The sequence below is a fragment of the Castor canadensis genome, chromosome 14 (genome assembly GCF_047511655.1).
Source record: "Castor canadensis chromosome 14, mCasCan1.hap1v2, whole genome shotgun sequence".
NCBI classification, from domain to species: domain Eukaryota; kingdom Metazoa; phylum Chordata; class Mammalia; order Rodentia; family Castoridae; genus Castor; species Castor canadensis.
In genome coordinates, this window is record NC_133399.1 from 106,201,218 (window position 1) to 106,222,749 (window position 21,532).

Below are 21,532 nucleotides of genomic sequence, written 5' to 3' on the forward strand. Positions count from 1 at the left end.
TGATCATTTAGTTTGAACCCACACTGCATGCTGGGGGGTCCTTTGGGATCCAGCCCCCAAACTTTCCTAAGTATGGAAAACACCCACAAAGTGTTAAACACTTTTCAAGTTTTCTAAGCTTCCAATGATAACTATCAACAAACATTGGCTTAGAATTTACCCCTGTGTTGTGCTGCATATTTTTTTCCATGTGAAACCAAAATTGAGAAAAGTTTGTAAAACAATCTGAATATATAGCCTGCTTTAAATTCATGCCCTGGGACTTAAACAAAACCGAATTCTTTACCTACCCCCTCAGTACAAAAATATTATTTATTTTTCTTGTAAGCAGACCGTATACTATGGTAAAACAAATGTCTTTCTCTCTCAAGATGTATATATGATTTTTTTTTCCTGGCCAAACTTCCAAAAAGACTAGCATTCAATGGAATGACTGATAGATCTGGGAAGAACAAAATAAAAAAACAACCTTTACTTCTCATCCAGTAGACATCAGAAGACCTGGACTCTAGACTCAGTTTGACCTCAATCTAAGTGGGGTGACCTTGGGACCTCCCCACCTCTCTGTTCTCCTTTGTTCAGTGAACTTGTGAGGTGAGGTAGGGTTGGAAGAGAGAAAGGAAGTGATCTGAAAGCCATCTAAACCCTAATGTTACAGGACCACAGGTCAAAACATGTGTAAACACTGGCAAGAACGTTGTTCTCAAAAACATTTTAATATTGACTCAAATACCTCCCTAGGTTTTCTCTGTCATACTCTCCTCAAAGAATACCTCTCCCCCGTGATAATTCCCAGGTCAAGGGTGGCTAGTTGGGTTTTTGTCACCAATATCTTTAATGTAGTCCCATCCCCACCTGCAGGAACATCGGGTTTTTGCACTACAGGCAGGGATAAGGTGTTTGGTGAAGGTTTTGCACCTCAGGTAAGGTCGGGTTACCAGAGAACAGTCTAGTTAATAGCCCTCCTGCATGGTGCTGGTTTTGGAGGGCAGTTCTCTGGTGCGAACATCCTCCTTCTTGCACCATAGATCCTATGGTGGGGTTTCCCAGGCCCCAGAAAATGACTAAGAAATCCCCAGAAGCGGGCACCATGTTAGTCAGAATTTCCACAGTTCTCTGAAAGAAGAGCCTTGGATTTCTCCTTGGAGCCTGGGTCTCAGGGATATACTTAACACCTCTGGGATGGGAGTGCCTTGGAAACACAGCAGGAATTGGAACGCAGCTTGGTTTTGGCACAGCCAGAGGCAGCCTAGGAGGTCGAGGCCGTGGGAAGGCAACAGACCTTATCCCTGAGTGACTGTGACAGATGCCCTCAGTCTGGGCCTTCCTTCAGTATCTAGAATAGCAGTGAGGGAGGGAGTCATTAGGGAGTCTAAGGAACCCAGCCCCACTGTCCAAGACTCCACTGTCCACACCAGGGACAATGCTCTCATCCCAGAAGCAGGAAAGTCAGAGCTCAGTTCTGCCCCTGTCCCTGCCTGTCATAGGGAAGTCAGTCCTCTCTGAGCCTCTGCCAGTGGGGAGACAGGTGATGCTTTTCCAGTTTCATGGCTCCACGTTTCCCATGTGCCTCCCACGTTCCAGACTCATGCTGCAAACAGCCTCCTACCAGCGAGCTGTCTCTGCTGAGCCTCTCACCTCCCAGTTTTTCCTTCCTCCGGGGAGACCATTGCTGGGATCTTGGAAGAAATTCAGAGCTTTGTGGAAGCTCTAGCTTTGAGCTTTGTGCCTGAGCTCTGGGTGTAGTTTCCTCAAGGCAGGAAAGAAAGCCCGGTCCCTGGGGAGGAGCGCCCAGAGCTGACATCAGCCTCGGGCTGGGCAGTGAACAGACTCCAGGGCCAAGTGGACAGGCATCCTTCTCCAGCCTCCCACCCATCCCCAGGGGAGCCCCACACCACCGGGCTCTGGCTCCCTTCTCCCCACGTTATGTCCCCACCTCGGCCTGCCCATAAAGCCTGGTGACAGAGCATCCTTCATATCCATAGTTGCCTCTGACCTCCTGTCTCTGCTCTCAAGTCAGCTGAAAGAAGAGATGCCAGAGTTTCTGACAAGACGCACTGGTATGTGAGCAGCGTTTCTGATCTCTTTCTCAAAGGTCATCTTTCCACATAACTCCTCAGTTGTTTATTTATCAGAGCTCAATGCCACAATCTTTCTCAGCTACCTTGGCAGAATTCTGTCAGAAACTGCCAAGGACCAGGGCAGGAGAAGGCAGCATCCCAAAGGGCACATTCAGCTACCCTTTAGGAAGGCGGCAATCTTGGTCCAGTTGGCACTGGATCCTGTCCCTGGGTGTCTGCAAGAGAACATAGCCAAGGCACTCTTTCTGGGCCAGCTCTCCCAGAGCCAAGCCTGGAGCTCAGGTGCCCATGGAAGTGCTAATCTGCTCACGCCCTGTGTGGGCAGCCACACTTAGAGCCAACAGGATGGTGGGCCGGGTGTTCTGTTTTTGTTTGAAACTTGGCTAGGAGACGCTATGCATAGTTGCCTGGTAATCTCTGAGTGTACATGCAGCTCTTTTGGGGAAAACACACCTAAAAGTACTTCACAGTTAGATAAGCCGGCTCCCCTTTTAACCAGTACAGGAAGGACGTTGGTAGAAAGGTACATACTCCCACACAGGGTGGTCTGCCAGTAAGGAGGTCTCCAGCCTGTGGCCCTTTTAGTGGCAAAGGAGGAAACAGAAGAGATTACGCTTGGCCTCTGTCGCCTTCCCCTTATAATATTCAGGGAAGGGAGGTGCAAGCACGTCCAATGATTTCAGGAAGTATATCTGAATATCTGAATTAGTAGTGCATTATATAGAATAACTATCACTGCCTGTGTCCTGTAATAAGCACCTTTCATTTGATTCTCACCACAGCCCTATGGGGTAAAGACTCTAATTGTTCTCATTTTATAGGGGAGAACACAGAGGCACTGGGATTGTTCACAGCCAGCTAGTGTGGTAACTGGGACTGTGCCTTCAGATCCAACCACACAACCACGGTCCCAGTTACCACCTTTAGAAGTGTAGCCTTTGCCCTTGGGGTCTGCCAGTATCTCTTGCTGGAGATACTACAAGATACAGTAAGCCCAAGGAGGCTCCTTGACACTCAAGCTCCCAGAAACCTCCAACCTCAACACATGATGGTGTTGCCACACTTCCTCTGCCCCCACAGCACTCAGTGACCCCTGTAGAACATCCTTACTGGCATCCCCGGCTCTGTCTCCTCGCTCTCCTTTCTCTCCTTTTGGGCCTCTGTCACCTGAAAACAGAAGAGGAATGTTGGCATTAGGAAACAAGTCTTAATTGTTAAGACAATGTTATCTGTAGACTTAATCCCATCATAGAAACCCTCAGACAGGAGCAGCGGCAACCAGAGGGCACAGTAAGGAAGATAAGAGCTAGCCAATTTGACACCTGCTCTGGTGTCTGGACCCCTTCATCTGGAGGGGTCCAGATGAAGAAGTCTCATTAAAGTGTAGAAGAGCAGCACTTAACCACAGGGCCTCAAAGAGCAGGAAGAAGACAAAGCAAAGATGTTGTATTAAATAGTCAAGGCTTAAAAATCCACATCAAAGTTTATTCCAACAAGCAGAGGGAGAGGGAGAGAGCTAGGCTTCAGTTATATGGGGGAAGACATGGGTTATATGTCAGGCAGGTTTTCCAGTGGGGGAGACTATAAAATACAAGCCAGAGTTTACAGGGAATTTCCTTCCCAGGATATGCCTAAAAGAGCAGACCTCTTTTCTCAGCTGGCACCTCACTCTACAAAGTAGAAAGACCTGGCACCATTCAATGGGCATTAAAGTGGCCAGGGAATTCTATTTCAAGGATTTCCAGAAAGATATCTGTAAATTAAAAGCCCAAGGCACAGTATGGATTAAAAAAAAAAAAAAAAAGAAAGTTCCAGGGGAGAATGCCTCGCATGATCCGAGGCTTGAAAAAACAAAAACAACTGTATATATATATGAATATGCTTAGAAAAATATCTGGCAGGATGTGCTCCAAAGAGTTCGTGGAGATTATTCTAAAGAATACAGGCTGAGGGGATTGAGGAGGAAGAACTTCCTCTTCACTTTTTCCCTCACACATGTCTGCATTGTCTAGTTTTTTTTTCAATAAGCATGTACTACTTTTATAATCATTTAAAAATTAAAATTTTCAAATGAGGATTACAAGAGAAAGAGAAATCTTAGCCTGCTTCATCACCAAACAGAAAGTAGAATAAGATTTCCCAATGATCCAAGATCAAGAGACCATCCCAAACACGGGGTGGGAATGATTAGCGGTACTTTTTTCTGAGTTGTCATGGTAACCAGTGAACTGGTAGGAAGCCTAGGGAAAGAGCGTCATGCAGCTTTGTGTTCTGCACGAATGATGTGGGTCTGAAAATCTTGAAAGGAAATGGAAAAACAGGGACTGACTCTGAAGTCCCCTAAAACTGAATGAGGGACTGTCCATAGGAAGAGAAAATATCAGAGGAAACACTGTTAACAACAGAAACCTGGGAAGTGAATTAAAGTCGTAAATACTAGGGGAACACAGAGTCTTGCAGAAGGTGAGGAGTCTGGCAGAACTAGTGAGGGGGGCCATCAGAACTAGTCCTGGGGGACCCCTCTCCAGCTTCCTCCAGTTACATCTCTGGGCTGCAACCTGTAGCCACACCCACTGCACTCCACAAAGACTTTAGAGTTTGCAGAGCGTTTCACACGCATCTACTTATGTATACCTCACGATGGCCCTGTGGAATATGGCAACACAAGGATTTCTATATTTCAGATGAAAACTGAGGCTTAAAAAGACAAAGGCATTTGCCCAAGGTCACTCAGCTGGTCAGCGGCAAAACCCATGATCCACCCACTCCAATGCCTGTGTGCTATCTGGTGGCTGGCAGGGCAGAGCTCTAAGGGGCATTGAAATTTGCTATTACCTTTGAACCCACGCATACCCATTGGGCCTGTGGCTCCAAGCTTCCCATCATCACCCTTTGGGCCAGGCAGTCCTGGGGTACCTCTTTCCCCTGGGAAACCTGGGGAGAGAAGAGACAAAGGGAGAGGTGTAGACTCAGAAGTGCAAGGCCCCTCACAGGTCATTGTCTAGTTCAACGATTGACCCTGCCATGCATCCTCCACAGCTGCTGCTTCCTGTGTCTTCTTAGGTAATTTAAAGACGCCACAAAAACAACATCAAACAGGTCAGCACCAACCTTCCCACTTAGGCTTGGCCCCTCCCCCCCAAAAGACGCAGTCCTGATGTGAGTAATGATGGTTGTGCCAACCCCACTTCGATGTCTCTTTACCTACAGGTTTGAGGAAGCTTTAGATTCAGCAAACATTTATTGGATCACTTCCTATATACTAAGCATTAAAAAAATCCCATTTGATCCTCACAACAAAGTAGGACATACTCTTTTACCTATAATAATACAAATGAAGACTCTAAGGTGCACAGAGATTAGGTAACCTGCAGAAGAGCACACAGCAAAGAGTGTGTGGGATCTGAGATCTCTCTTCTGAACTGTAAGTTTGTGGTTGGTCACCTTCAGCTTACTGGATCCAAGGTCTTACACTAGTGACAAGGGGGAAGATGAAATACTGCCTCATCCTATTTAAAGAAAGAATAAAACGGTCTCTTCCTTTCCATAAACAAAGGTATAGCAAAGAGGACTGGAGGCTGAGAAGGACCAGGATGTCAGCAAGGGCAATCAATGGATTCATGGCTCACTGCCTAATCAGACCCTGGGCTCCTGGCCACCAGGCCCCATGGCCATAGCCTGCATTGATTGTGCCATGGAGAGCCAGAATCAACAAACACTTTCAGCAAGTGAGAGCCCAGGGCCCCCAGAGACCTGACCTAAGCCCACAGTCATTGCTGCAAGACAGGGCTCTCTTCATCAACTGGCTAATTGTTCTTTCCTGCTTGGAGAGCTAGTTGGTTTGTTTTGGGCTTTTTGCCCCATGCACAAGAAACCTATCTTTCAGTAATTAATCCTCCAGGGATAACATCAAAGGGCTGGAAGAGGAGAGGACAGTGGCCTCCAGAAATGGAAGGACATTTTTTCCCTTCTTGACACATTGTATCTGTTCCCAGAGTCCAATGGCCCTGTGGCCACAGAACTCTGAACCTAAGGAAGGATGTCCCCTAAGCTCTCTTTCATTAGGCAGAAAAAGTGGTTCTACCACTGGAGAGGCCCTGGGCATCCGCAATTCTGAGTTTCCCGAGCTCCTGAGGGGGAGGCTGGAGTGGAGGCCACCCTGGGGTTCTTCTCCAGCCCCTGCCTTCCCTCCTATTTTGGCAATGTCCCTGGAGATTCAGCAGATAAAAATTCTTAAAATAAACAACCAGACACCTTTCCCCCATGCTTCCTTTCTCTGCTTTGCTTTTCAGCTCTACACCCTCCTAGGAGGGTGTACCTCCAGTACAGGCTCAGGAATCCATAAATTCATATGCAAGGTCTGGTACCCTAACTGCACAGGACCTTCTGAGACAATGTGTCTAAGGAGAGCACAGTCTTTCCAGAAGTCCCCAAAGTGCCCTTCCCACCAGCCACTGTGAATTCAGGGCTGTCACTTGGGCATCAGGGTGGGGAGCTGGAGGTGTTCACAGCTCACACAGACCTGGGAAGTTTCAGCAGGAAGTGAGATAGGGCAGGGGGCTTTGGGGGCCTGGTGGAGGATTTGGAACACTGATGGAAAGCAGTACCTTCCAAGGGCTAGTCTGCATTGCGGAACACCTCCCCTAAAAATCCTGGCCATGCGAACCTGGCTCCTGGGTGGGGAGTGGCTTGAGGGAGCTCTGGGGCTCTCAGGTACTCTTTCCTTCAGAACCTGACACTTACTAAGAAAAGGTATCTGCTCCGTCCTATCGTGACATGATGACTTCCTGGTCTCTTGGTGGACTAGGGCCACTGGAAGCCAAGTTGGTAGACACCCGTCCTCCACACTGATGAGGAAGGAGAGGTCAGAGATGGACTCGAAAAGGGCACCCCATTACCTCGAAGCCCAGGTAGTCCAGGGACGCCAGGCTTGCCTTCTTTCCCTTCATTCCCCTGATCACCTTTGGGTCCCGGTGGCCCTGAAAGATAAAAATAGCCCTAAGGTTAGAGGGTTGCTTTATGGAATAGGGCCAACACGTCTGCGGAGGAAGCAAAAATTCCTTCTGATGAAAGGAAGGGTCAGCATTATCCTTTGGAAGTGCAAAAGATGTGACCTAACTCAGCCATGGCGGGGGCAGGGGCACCAGGGAAAGTATCCTGGACGAAGCAGCATCCAAAGTGAAATCTCAAGGAGAAACGGTACCTAGCTAAGTAAAGAGGGCTGGGGTGGGGTATGGATTGAATAAATATTCAATATTTATGTCCCTCCCAAATCTATATGTTGAAGTTCTTACTCCCAAGATAATGGTTTCAGAAGGTGGGGCTTTTGAGAGAGGATTGGATTAGATGAGGTAATGAGGGTGGGGCCCTTCTGATGGGCTTAGAGGCTCTATAAGAAGAGGCACCAGAGATCTTAAGCTAGTACACTATATGCTTTCCCTCCCCCCCTTTCTCCCTCTCCCTTTTTTCTCCCTCCTCCAAGGGAGAAAACAATGAGAAGGTATACCCTGATTTCAGACTTCCAGCCTGCAGACTGGGGAAAAACAAATGCCTGTAGTCTACACCCCCCATATGAGGATTTCATGATGGCAGTCCCAGCTGACTAGGACAGGGTGGAAAGGGAGGGGTTTGGAGTAGAAGGAGAAATGCCTTTAGGAGCTTAAAGGGAGGACAGATCTGTGAAAGCCATGACAGGACACAAGCTGGGGGCCCAGTGGGTGGGAAAGCAAGGGTTTGGCCTAAGTGCTGGACTTGAACCTGACTGAATGCACCAGAAGCCATAGGAGGGGCCTGAGAGAAGAGCGCAATCAGATCTGCACAGGAGAAAGACGGCTCAGCTGCTGTGTGGAACGTGAGTGGAACAGGATAGAGGCCAGAGACAGGGAGGTGAAGGCTGCAGTCCATCCAGGTGGGAGGTGTGGAGCCCTGGGCTGCAAAGTGACCAGCAGTGGGATGTTGGGGACACTGTTTAGAAAGTAGGACAGACCTTGGCTCACATTGGTGAGTATGGGGGAAGAGAAGACTGAGTCTCATGCTCAGATCTCTGGCTAGGCACTTGGGTGGGGGGAGGATTTCTAACTATTCCTGAGTGGGGCTGCCTTCCCGGGCAAGGCTCCAGGGCTTCTACTGGACGTGACTGGATTTAGTCCCCACGACTACAATGTGTGTTAAAGTTACTTGTCTGAGGCCACACAGCCAGCTAGCGGGGTAAAGGAGCTATGGTTCCAATCCAGGTCTGCCTGGCACCCATTGGGCCAGATGTCTCACAGTTCCCACCTTCCTGCCACCCACCATGACACCTGCTGTTCCCAGGTCCTCTCCCTGTCAGTCTCCTAGGGATACCAGCCTGGGATGTTCATTGTCACCATTCTGGTGAAACTACTCTGCTGTGTCCTTCCAGCTGGAGTGGGTACCACGCATGTAGACACACAGACCTGGTGCCATCTGACATGCTCTTCACACAGCCTCATTCTTTAGTCACAGTGCCCACCTCCAGCTGCTTTGGGAGGCAAACAAGAATCAAGGAAAGTCAAGGATCAAGAAAAACTCTTAAACCCTAACATACTGGTTTGAATAGTGCCCCCCAACTCATATCTCCCCCAAACCTCCTGACTTTTATTAAGAAATAGGGTCTTCGCCGATGTAATTAGTTAAGATGAGGTCATACTGGAGTGGAGTGGAGTGGAGTGGAGTGGGCCCTAATCCAATGACTGGCATCCTCAAAAGAGAAGTAAATAGACCCAGAGACATAAGGAGAACACCAGGTGACAACAGAGGCAGAGAGTGGAGTGAGGCGTGTATAAGCCACGGATCACCAAAGACTGCCAGCAGCCACCAGAAAGAGGCAAGGGAGGGCCCTCCCGACTCAGAGCATTCCAAGGGGACAGGGCTCTGTGGATACCTTGGGTCCGACTTGCAGCCTTCAGAACTGTTGAGCCACCCAGCTCGTAGTGCTCTGGTAGAGCAGGCTTGCTGCAGGAAACCAAAGCACAGAGCAGCGACGTCTTGCACAATAAATGCTTGATGAGTGAATGAGTCCATGAGATCAGAGGGTGTTAATTCACACAAAACAACCCAGTTGCCAAGATCGAGATGTACTGATACATTCCAAAAGTTGACACCATCCTCAGACCCTAACCAAAGTCGACGGCTGTTTAACTCAATGGCACGTGCACAGGGAAAAAGGAATCAAGATTTTGAAGATTCACGAGTTACACAAAGCATTTAAGGAGAGTTGGGATTTGTAGTCATCGTCCACTTTTCTGTGAAAAGCAAAGTAAAGCTGGTCATATCGATCCCAGTTCTCAGACCACAGGATGGAAACACAGGACCTATTTGGAGCAAGCCTATGTTATACAGGCAAAGACAGGCAGAGGGAAGATGCTACCGAGCTCCCCAGCTCCCCCCACCCCACCCCAATCTTCCTCAGGTCAAGGACAGCAAGGGAAGCAGAGAGAGGTGCATGGAACTCTGTTGCTGGACCCCGTCCCACACATCTCACCCTCTTTCTACCCCTCCACAGGAACTCAGGGCTCCAGGAATTGAGCTGGTCACAGATGCAAGTGGCTCACACACTTCACTCTGATCTAGGTCTGACCCTGTTATGGCTTGGATCCAAAGTGTCACCCAAAGGCTCATGTGTTGAATGAAGCCCTGGTCCCCAGCCCATGTCACTGTTGGGATATGGTGAAGTTGGAGGGAGTAAGGACATTGGGAGTGTGTCCTTGAAAGAAATACTGTGACCCTGACCCCTTCTCTTTGTATGTCTTTCTCTCTCTCTCTCTCTCTCTCTCTCTCTCTCTCTTTCTCTGTCTTTGCTTTCTGCTGGCCGTGAGGTGAGAAGCTTCTTCCACCATTCACTTCTGTCACAATGGTCCCTACAGCCACCAAAGCAACTGGGCCAACTGACCATGGACTAAAAACTCTGAGTCCAAATAAACCTTTTCTGTTTATAAGCTGATTATCTCAAGTGTCTTGTCACAGTGACAGAAAACTGACTAGCACAGACCTCAGAGAACCCTGGCATAGGGATGATGCTGCTCAGGGAGACAACTCACCAGGGCGGGGTACAGAGAATTTGGACGGTAAGTGTGGATATGGGGCATCTTGAGCTCAGGTCCTGTTTCGATGAAAGATAGAGAAGGATCCTTTTTTCATGCCATCGTAGTGAGGAGTAAAAGGACACAGCCACACAGTGGATATGGCGGGGCTTAGTAACCATCAGAGAACAGGCCATCCCTGACCATTTGCACCCCACTTTTCATGAAGCTTCATCAGAACTATAAATAATTACTGTTTAGGATTAATCTAAGGTGCACTTGGAATCATACTGCCAAACTTGGGGTGGTTTATTCAAGGAGAAGCAGATCTAAGAATCATCCTACACAAAGATATATATTTTTCAACCTAAGTGTGCGGTGGAGGGGGCTTGGTAGAGATTAACGGGAAGAAGTTGGGGCAGACAGTGAGGGCGGGCACTCATTCCCCAGCTTCTGTCAGATCGTCAGATGAGACTCAGGAGAGCCTACAGTGTGTCCAGAGCTTCGTAGACCTGGCTGCCAGGAACCTGGAGGAAGAGCCTTCTTCAGATCACCACTGCCCATGGAAGAAGGTGTAGGCCCTGAGTTCAAACCCCAGTACTGAAAAAAGAAAAAAAAAGACCTCCTTGTGTCTGGTCTCTCTCTTCAACCCATTGTGCACTGCTCTCTGATAAATGTCTCCAAAATATAGAGGTGGAGTCCTCCCCCTTTGTAGTGTCTCAGACCAATGTCTTCCCTTCCCAAAGGTCCAGTCCCTCTAAGCTCTGAAGTCACCTTCATGCCCACCCCTCTCATTTCTTAAGGTAGCAAAGGAATCTTGGAGCTGGGAGAGCCTGGGAGATCCCTGTGTGATGCTCTCATTGGAGCACCCCTGAGCCTGGTCAGGCAGCCTCTGTGTACTCTCTGGGCACTGTCTTCTGCTCCAGACCGTGGTCTCCAAAGTGTACGAGCCTGTCTATATGCTGAAACTGCCTCTCTGGGGCCCTATACCTCACACAGTTGGGATTTGGAGAATGGCTCCTGGGCAGTAGAAGTGGCCATGGTATCAGTTGCTCCCGGCAGTGCCCAAGTGAGCCGTCTCACTTCTGGGCTCTTTATACTGTCAGATGTTTTATCTTTTCCATTATCAGGGAAGTAAGGAGGATAGGGTCCTGAGGTCCCTTCTCTGGGCCTGTCCACCAGCCTGCACCCTATGCAGTCTTGCCCTTGCCCAGCTGCTGTGAGATACAACATGGACTTATCTTGTAACCACACAAGGCTCAGTGACTGAGGATTCAGCAGAAGCACCAGGGCTGTCCTGAGGATAAGCCAACAGAAGGGGAAGCAATCTCTTCTCCCTTCCTAGATCCTGGAGCAATGGACAGGCGGGAGGCAGGGGAGGACACCTGTGTGTGCTGGAATTGGAAGAGTGACCCACCCAGAACAAATGATCAGGACAACTAAAGAGCAGGCCAAAGCCAGCGATACAGTAACCCACAAAAATAAAAACACCGCCCCCTAGAACCCATAACTGACTGCTTGACTGCTGACTTCCAGTTCCCTGGCTCTTGGCATCTACTTCCTATACAGTGGAACAGCTTTCCCCCTTTCCTCATTCAAGGCATTTCTCCACTCTTAAGCAAGGCACAGGATTGGAACTATCAGTTCTATGTCACAGCCTGGGAGACTGGGGCCCCATCGGTGCAGGGACATTGGTCCTAGGAGCCTCAATGGCAAAAGCAGTCCCCACTGCTTTTGCAGGCCGGTTACGACTGTTGGCTTTCGTGGCAGACCCTCCACCCACTGCAAAGCAGAATTAGCTGTGGAAGGTGAGAGGATCGAAGGCCACACAGCCCACCCAGACCTCTGTCCAACCCACATGTCACAATCCTTTCTACAGCAGAAATACTGGTTTACCTGTGGCTCCATTCAGAGAGGCTCAGCCCTATTAACTGGAGGTCAAAGTCTCAACACCACAATCTGCAGTCCAAGGCCATGCTTGATTACACCGTCCCTTAAGGATGTGTGTTGAACTGAACTCCCTATTCCACTAGATGGTGTTTTTTCTCAAAAAAAAAAAAACAAAAAAAAAAAACCAGCTGCCAGATAAATCTGCTTTGAAAACTTGTTTTCATTAACCATCTGGGCCACGGCTTCGGCATTTGACTTGGGCAAATCATTTCCCCTCTTGGGACCCCAGGGTCCTCAACTTTGAACCAAGAGGATTAGACTAGATCTATTACTACTCTAAGTCCTGGGGAATTCTAGAAAACTTGCATTCTAGGAAACAGACCATCTGCGTATGGCTGGGAGGCCTGCCTCCAGGGTTTGCTGTACCTCCCTCCCCTGCCATGTCTCCCTCCTCTGGTTGCCTTCCTCCTCCTGGGATGATTCCCTCTCCAATAATCTAAGCTCTCTGCACTTTTGAAACCCACAAACAGATTTCACCAGACCTGCTTGATGCTGCAAATCGAAAGCAGACAACAGAAAGTCCATTGCGAATGCCCGTGAAAGATAAACCAGAGACAAAACTCAGAAAACTGCATAACGAAGTGAGAGAATGAAAACCATTTGGACCAAGCTCAAGGATAATGTAAATACACTCATATCTAAAAAATACACAGTTGAGTATTTGTGGATCTAAGCCGGGAAAGAGCAAAGTACTCTTTGTGTATATGTCTATATGTGTGTGTACACGTTTGCGTGTGTGTATAGGATATATGGGTGTGTGCATGTGTGTATGTATGTACACAGGTATGTGTAGATGAGTATGCACGTGTGTGTGTGTGTGTAAAGACCTTCAGAGAGGAACTGCACAGAGCAAGGGCAGAAAGACCGCTCCACAAAGCAGTACGGAAATGCCTGCGAGCTTATCTGGTAAAACATATGCCCAAAACCAAGGTAGAGTTTTGTCTCATTGAAGTCGAATGGTGATTCCATGCAGATATGCCAAATGGTAACAGTTAGGTACCTGGCAACAATGACAGAAGGAAGAGGGAAAGGGAGAAGACACCAGACACAGGGTGACAGTGAGAGAAGGAGGGGGATGAGTGGAAGATTTGTGAAGAGCCACGAGCTCAAAGCTATGGTCTGGATGTTGCAAGCCCAATCCCCAAATTCGTATGTTGAAATTTAATCCCCATGGTGGGGGACATTAGGTAGAGCCTTTCGGAGGTAGTTAGGCTATAAGGGTGGATCCTCTTGAATGGGATTAGTGCCCTTATAAAAGAGGTCCCAGAGAGCTACCTTGTCCCTTCCAACATGTAGGAACACAGAGAAAAGGCACCATCATTGCTTATGGCTGGGAAGCAGGATGTCAGTGATGACAACCTTGGTTTCTGTCCACACAGACCCAAGTTTAGACCTTGGCTTTGCCACTTGCCAACTGCATAAGAAACAGTGGGGACGTTATTCTGACTTTTTATCTATAAAGTGGGAACAACTATCCCTTTTTTGAAGGATGTAAGGACTAGTGGTCTTGACTATCTCTTGGAGAATGAATGTCTGTAGAAATCTGGCTCATCATAGGTTATAATTCAGAGTAAGTACTATTAACAGTAAGATCCCACGAGTATGAGGAGGAAGAAGAAATTCTATCTCCTATCCTTTGACTCCTGAGAGGTGAAAGCCCAAGTGACCAGGACCAGACAATCAGCCTGGGCAGGGGAAGCCTCTGATTTAACAGTTGCTCCCCAATGTTTACGGGGTCCCAATTAGGTGAATGCACCATTAGTGTTGGGGGACAAAGAGACAGAACAGTGACTGCAAGGCAGCAGAATGAGAGTCAGCTGTTGGGATTAGATGTCCTGGTCTGGTTATTCAACTGAGAACTTATTATACAGGGGTGAATTTTGTAGCATGTAAATTATACCTCATTGAATCTGTTGAAAACAAAAGGTCCTGGGTTGGATCATCACCAGCCATGTGACCTTGAGTAATCAGGCAATTCTCCCTGAGCTTCAGATGTTTTCTGCCAGAGTCTTACCCCTTCCACATTCCTACCCCTACCTTAAACCAACCTCACAGCTTGGCATGAGATCCCACTTTAAAGCAAAACAGTGCACACAAGAGCGCTCCAGAAACTGAAAGGGCTGTTCAAATGGAAGGCGCCAGAATGACTATTTCTCACTGTGATTATTGTCGAAGCTCAGAGTCAGGGCTCCAGTGTTCTAGGGAAGTGAGGCAGTTCTTGGAGAAGGTGGGTTTGAGTGAGGCACCCTTGTCTGGAGACAGTTCTGTCTGTGCTCCCTGGATGGGAATGGAAGGCAGGCAGGACAGAAGAGAAGGTGACAGAATGCACACGAGTGCTGACATCAAAAAGTGAAGGTCCATATCTGACTCCACTCCTTCCTCACCCAGAGACCCAGGCAAGCTGTCTAATCTTCCTGAATCTCAGTGCCCATAGCAACACAATGGGGACAGCCAGTGCTACTTCCTCAGAGAGGTTCTGCATTTGAGAGATGCTGTGTGACATGTACTTGGCCTGGTACCTGACATACAGCAGGTGTGCTAATGGTATCATTAGTGCTACCAGGCTAAGGTGGGTTTAATGAATTGGGCTGCCTTGACATGAGTGGGGCCTGTTTGCCAGAAGTAAAAAAGAGAGAAGTTGGATCTCTGGGTTCTATTTGTGGGACCGCAGCAAGAGTACAGTGGAGGTTGACACATTTTGCCCACTGACTGATAAATCGACTTGCAGTTCTAGAGATGATACCTAGCCTCAAAACTGCTTACTTGAGACAGGCCCGGGTTACAACTCAAGGCGTCACACTTGCAAAGTAGGCGCTCTACCACGTAAGCCATTTATTTTGTTTTTGAGAGAGGGTCTCAATACCTCTACCCAGGCTGACTTTGAACTTTCAACTTTTCTGCCTCTGCTTTATTTGTATTCACTTGTTTGATTATTTATTTATTTATTTATTTAGAAACAGGGTCTCACTATGTAGCCCAGGCTGGTCTCAAACTGGGATCTTTCTACCTGTGCTTACTGAGTGCTGGGATTACAGGCATGACCACCACACCTGGCTGTTAGAATTAAGAGTTACAAATTGTTAAATGAAATGTGTTCTTGTACCTGGGTGAACACAACTGCCTAACAGCCTAGAGGGCAACTCCTTGGAGATCCACCCACAGGAACATGTGAAATGGAGGAGCCCTTCTCCCTATCATCTGTGCCTGTAGCCCCACTCTCTTCTCCCCAAACCCTAAGATCCTGGAGGCTGCAGCCAATACACACACCCAAGCTCTGACCCCAAGGGCCACACCTGACCACTCTCCTGCCTAGGGCGGAGTCCCACTCTCTGCCCTAGGAAGGTTTACCCAGAGAAGAGATCTGAACAGGTCCTGGAAGTGGCCATAAGTCATTTGGCCGGAAAATTCCAATAGTCCTGTAGGGTAAGGCTGACGCTTGAGGATGGGGGACTCCTGGGCCCTTGGGGAGGGTCTGCAGGAGAGAATAGGAAATAGGAGGAGGACCTATGGGCTGCGCAGGGGCACTGGGTACCTTTGGCGAGGGAGATGTTCCTCAGGGCGATGGAGTGCTCCCAGTCCTTGAGGCGCAGATCCTCGGTCACCACGTTGAGCATGGCCAGCTCCTGCTTGAGTTGCAGCTCCACGTCCATGTGCAGCAGCCGCATGCGGCGCGTGTCCTCGCTGGCGTTGCTCACCAGCACCTGCAGGTCCTGCAGCCGCGTGCGGTGGAGGGCCATGTCGTAGGACAGGCTGTGATTGAGGCCACGCAGCGCGCCACCCAGGTCCCCCAGCTCGTCGCCCAGGACACCCACCCTGCGCGCCAGCCCGTCCAGCAGGCCCGCGTGGCGCTGCAGCAGCAGCTGGCTGCGGTTGCTCTCCACCTGCAGCTGGTACAGCTCCAGCTGCGCCGCGTCGCTCTGCTGGCCGGTGCGGTCACGCAGCAGGGCCACCGCCTGCTCGGTCTGCGCTGCCTGCGCGTGCAGTCCCCAGAGCGCGCCCTCCAGGCGCTGCACCAGGCCCGCCAGCGCCTGCAGCGAGTCCGACTGGTTCTGCAGCGCATCCTGCACCTTCCACACCTGCTCCGTCAGGTCCGGCTGCAGTGGAGCCTGCAGCAGCCGCAGCTGCAAGTCCCGGAAGCTCTCATTCAGCCGGTTCACGTTTCGAGTCAGCGCCTTCAGGTCATCAGGGTTGCTGCGGGGCCTGGACACTGCGGAGGAGGAGGAGGACGACGAGGAGGGGAGAGGTGAGCACCGCCAGCATACAGTAAGCGCTCAATAGTCAACAAAGCAATGGTAACTGACATTGAGTACTTCAAGTAGATCCCCCAGACACTGTGTTAACTACACCCAGTATGGTCCTCAAGCCTGTTTGCACGGTTAGAATCACCTGGCTAGTTGTCCCTGCGGAAATTGTGATTGAATTGCCAGAGAGGGTGACCCACAACATCTGCACCCTAAGATGCAGACGAGTTTGTGACCTGCTGCATTGTGGATTAGGTTCATCCATCTGAAACTATTTTTTATACTTTGGAAAGTTATTGGATATGGGCAGTTTTGTGCTGTTCAAGGTGAGATATTGGGTATTGTGATTCCTTCAACTTTAAGACATAGGTTCCTGCATTGATGTGAATATGCCTCCCCTCCCCCCCCTATTAATTTGTGGGAATTTAATTGCCAAAGTAATAGCATTAAGAGGTGGGAGCTGAGGGTGGTGATGTACTCCTGTAATCTCAGCACTCAGGAAGGTGAGGCAGGAGGATCTCCAGTTGGAGGCCAGCCTGGGCTATGTCGGGACACCCTGTCCAAAAAAACAAAAAGAAGGTCTTGGGGGTACCACTCAAATGATAGAGAGCTTCTCTAGTCAAGTGTGAGGCCCTGAGTTCAATCCCTTGTGGGGGGGAAGGAAGGTGGGGCTTTTAGGAGCTTATTAGGTCATGTGGGCAGAGCCTTCATGAATGAGGTTATAACCTTGTAAGAGAGTTGTCCACCCTTTCTGCCATGTAAGGACACACAGGTGTCATCTACAAGAAACAGGTCCTCACCAGGCACTGAATCTGCTGGTGCTTTGACCTTGGACTTCCAGCCTCCTGAACAGTAAGCAATACATTTCTGTTGTTTATAATTATCCAGGCTGAGGTATTTTATTATAGCAGCCCAAATGGATTAGGCCAGGACCAGTATCACAACCACTTTCAGTTAGACCTGCTAACATTGCCTGAACTAGCACAGCAAGTAATCCTAACTCAGAGGACTTGCTCTAGAGCCTAAGTTTCCCCCCAGTCTGCTCCAGAGCTGCCTAAAGGAACACACCTATTCTGGCAGCAGATGTAGCCAGGGTTAAGGCCACAGTGCTTGTCATATGACCTGCTGAGTTCAAGGTCTCACTCCCTCCTGCTGTGGCATGGCTCCTCTGGGCAGATGGGAACTGCTCTCAGATCTAAGCCCTCCCTCCTCCGCATCTTCCCACCCTTCTTCTAGGCTCCCTATTTTCCTCAGCAAAAACCAGCTATCCCAGTGACCTCACCCTTTCCTCTTGGAGAGCTTCCTCTTCTTGGTCATAAACAGCTGTTTCACAACACTAAGAAGAGGGACTTTACTCACTTGATTCTAGGATCCCAGTGTCTCCTGGGAGTTTGTGGACTGCACTGCAAACCTGGGGGCTGGAACATTTAGGGACACTTATTCCCCCGCTCTGCCCTGGACATTAGCAAATGCAAACCAGTAGCAAGTGTGGGACTTGTTGGAGTTGAGAGAAGATGAGACTCCCAGAGAATTCTGCCTTGGAAATCTTGGAACCAAGAAAACTGGGAACTTGGTACCAGGCTTGTTGAAACAATGGGAAAATTCAGACAGAGTACGTTCTCTTCCAGGACTTCACATTGGGAAGGGGAAAACAGGTTGTGAGGTTGGGCTACATGGAGACTTGCTGCGCAATCCATCAGCACTGTCTCTGGACAGCATTTGTGGGGGCCTTCCTGGAGGAGGCAAGTCACTCCGATTAGGTTCTGAGGCACACAGAGTTTATGGGGCCTTGGAGCCCTGCCTGAACTTCTTCCCACTGTCAAGTGGTCATCCAGATTCTGCTTATATCAGTCTCTCCACTTCTAGTCAGTTCTGCAATGTTCTATGGGACTTGAAGTTGGTTTCCCTGGAATTTCTACCCACCGATCTTGCCTTTGGTAGAATATAGAGCTAGTAATTTTTTTTTTTTGAAGACAAGACAGTGCTTCAGAATTTCAGAGACACTTACCATGTCCTTGATAGAAGATAAGTTTTCTGACTTAAAAATCTACAGTGCCCTCATTTATTTTTTCAAAACTACGTTTAGCTTCCATGTATCCTCCCCTCTTGTGCACATCCTCTAGTTTGTCAACCTAACCTTAAAGGTGATGCTTAATTAAAGGTGTGGGCAGAGTATGGTGGAAGGACCCAGAATTTCTTCATTCTGGGTATGAGACTTTTAGGGAGAGGCCCAAGTGGCCCTGCTCAGCTCCATCAGGACTTTGCAGAGTTGGAGCACTGGGCTGGGTCTCGGAAGTCTCTGATGAACTGGACTTTGCCCCATTCTACAGATGAAGGGACTGAGGCCCCTCAGTCAGCTCCACATTCCACCCACACTGGGTGACAAGTATGGAAGATGGAGAACAGAAAGTACGATGTTTTCCTGTCAGCCTCTCTCTGCTCAGGATTGCCCTGGAGCTCAGACACAGAGCTACTCATCAGAAGTAGGAAGGCTCTGAAGTAAGAACCTTCTGACATCGGGATTGTAAGTGACAGAGAGACCCAGTGCAAGCTCCTTGACTGAAGTCACAGTGCTGGTTTAAGGCCACATTTGCCCAAAGCTCAGGTCATGAGCACAAGCATTTCCCACCCTTCTCTCCGTTATTTGTAAGTATAATTTTGATGACTGTGGGAACACACTATAATTTACCCATTTCGTTCCTGTGGAATCTTTTCAATCATGGTACATAAATGCAGAAATGTTTCCCTTTCTTGAAAATTTTCCTAGTCATAAATTCCCAGAAGTTGGATTAGTAGGTCACAGGTGTGGACTTTTTTGATTCTAAAGACGCTCAGCTATATCACTTTTCCCAAGTTATGCTAATCATATTTACACTGTGGATTTTTCAATGCAACCTCACTGCAATATTACAATTTTCTTATTGTTCATTTCATAGATGTAAAATGGTACCTTGTTACCAGTACGATTCCATTAAAAAGTGGCTTCTTCAAGGCAATGCACTAGTTCACCAGGATGATAGAGTCAGGTATCTAGACTAGTCAGCTCATTGTGGAAAGGTAAGTATTTTGGGGGCCTCTGCTCATGCTGCCTAAGCAGAGGCCTTCCTTTGGGATCATTTACACACTCCAGAGTGAATTATCTCCTTCCAACAGTCACCGAGTGTTCTCGGCTCACACTCCACCCTCCTCCCTTTTAATTCTTCCCAGATGTTTGCTGTTCTCAGGAGAGGACAGTTCTTACTTGAGTGTGACTCTCTCTTAATTCATGTTTATACAAACAGTTCATTTATCTCTCTGCCTGGCATATCTACTTTTAATGTGTTTTAATCATTCTTCAACTTTTATACTTTCACAAATGGGAAAATAAATCACAGCATAACAATCACAGCTGGCATTTCCCGAGTCCTTCTTATGTGCCAGCACTGTTCTAAGAGCATTCCACATTACTACAACAAATCTCAAAACAACTCTGGGAGATAAGTATTAACCTTCCAAACATTATTAGTTCCAAATGAGGAAACTGAGGCACACAAAGGGTGAGTCACAAAGTTGCACAGCCAAGAGACAGTAGAAACCAACTTTGGGTCTGGGAGTTTGGTTTCAGAGTCCCCAGCCTGAATGACTTTGCCATCTGCTGAAGGGGTAGGAGACAGAGAGCAAGCTTTGCAGCATTCAAACACACAAGTGTGGAATAAGTCTTGAAAGTGGTGAGCTCCCTGTCATAAACCCAGGCTGGGGTAAGGTGCTTGGTAGCAATCATTAGAGATTCAGTTTCATATTCCAACCCAGTATTGATTGCTGGATCCTAATTAACGTATGAAAATACATATTTTGTGGTAATATATGGGTGCTCCAGGTGTGATCGGACCAGTCAGCTATTTCCCCAGATGTGACTGAATCCCTATAATGCCAGGGAGAAAGAAGGCTCTGCTTTGTGATTGATGGTTAGTGACCTAAACCTTGGGTGTCGGTGTTAATACCTTGCATCTTTGTATAGAAATCCACCTTGATTGCTTCACTTAATTTTCAACTCAACCTCTCTTGGGAGGTGAGGAGGGTGATGTTTCTAATCTTATTTAAGGACAAGAAAATGGAGGTGTAGGACATCAAGAAATTGCCTACAGCAGAAAATAGGATGGCCACAGGCCATTTTTCATATTCTAGTAACCTGTTCTCAAGCCTGCTCTGTGATAGTCATATGCCTTAATCCAAGTAGGAAGAGCAGGAAAAGAGATGACACTTATTAAACACCTACAGTATGCCAAGCTTAGTTCTACTTTTTTAGTGCCTTCCTCACTCTTCCCAGCAACCTCAGGAAGTAAGAACCATCACGCCCATTTCAGATGAAGCAGCTGAAGAAGGTGGCAAAGTGTGTGGGCAGGTTCAGTGGCTGGACTCTAAGCCCTGTGGTCCCCAGCTCCCCCATCTCTCTAAGGGAGTGCTGGTGGAGTGCCTTCTGCCAAATTCCCTGCGATCCTCCTGTGGTCCTCCCAGTCCTGGGGTTAGACAGTGTTACCATTTTACAGCTGGGAAAACCCAAATAGAGAGACTTAGTCACCAGCTCAAGGCCACCCTGCTGATAGGAGGTGGCTGTGAGTCCACACTTCTTCCAAGGTCCCAGCGCATGTCCTGCTTTATCTTCAGATCAATGACGCAGAAGGAAGACGACTATCAGAATTCACAGAGCGTCACATTAAGGGCAAAGTGTGGGAAAGGATGAGGCTGAGATGCAACCACGAAGCTGGTATGTCAGGAAGTGCCAAGAATGGAGAGAGGCCTTCTTTCAGGTGATCTGCAGCACTGGGTTGAATTTCTTGCAACTTAAATGGAAAATTTGTTCAGCACTTGTAGCAAGGAGGTCATCACAGAGCTCTGGCACTGGAAGTGAGGCACACTTCAACTAGGGCTCTGTACCCCAAGCCCCCAAGATGCAGAAGAGAACCGGGGCTGCCCTCCTGGTGCATGACCAGTGTGGTCACACAGGGTCCAAGCATTGGGTTTAGTTTTTCACAACCCCCTTTCTGAACCTGGAGATAAGTTTATCTCTGAATTTGCTAGTCTCACTGGAGTTCCACAGGACCGTGGAGCATGAAGTGCATGCGACCTCACCTCCTACCGTCTCCTGCCTCCTGGGATGGGATCTTAACCTTCCCCCATCTGCTCCCCTCTGTCTGCAGTAGGGACAGTCAGGATGGGTTCTCGTATGGTATATGTGAGGAGT

At 48.5% G+C, this 21,532-nt stretch overlaps 1 protein-coding gene across 2 annotated transcripts in view; it reads right to left on the minus strand.

Moving 5' to 3' along the window:
- The window catches only part of Scara5 (scavenger receptor class A member 5), a 103,266-nt gene that overhangs the window by 23,892 nt on the left and 57,842 nt on the right, over window positions 1-21,532 (minus strand). For both annotated transcript variants that reach the window (XR_012441574.1, XM_020173202.2), the window contains exons 4-7: window positions 15,603-16,277; window positions 6,980-7,060; window positions 4,917-5,015; window positions 3,192-3,248 (exon numbers count right to left, since the gene is read on the minus strand). Coding sequence is in view for 1 of the 2 variants with exons in the window: in XM_020173202.2 (XP_020028791.1) it covers window positions 3,192-3,248; window positions 4,917-5,015; window positions 6,980-7,060; window positions 15,603-16,277 (912 nt within the window). In the remaining variant the exon portion in view is untranslated. The remainder of the gene's footprint in view (window positions 1-3,191; window positions 3,249-4,916; window positions 5,016-6,979; window positions 7,061-15,602; window positions 16,278-21,532) is intronic.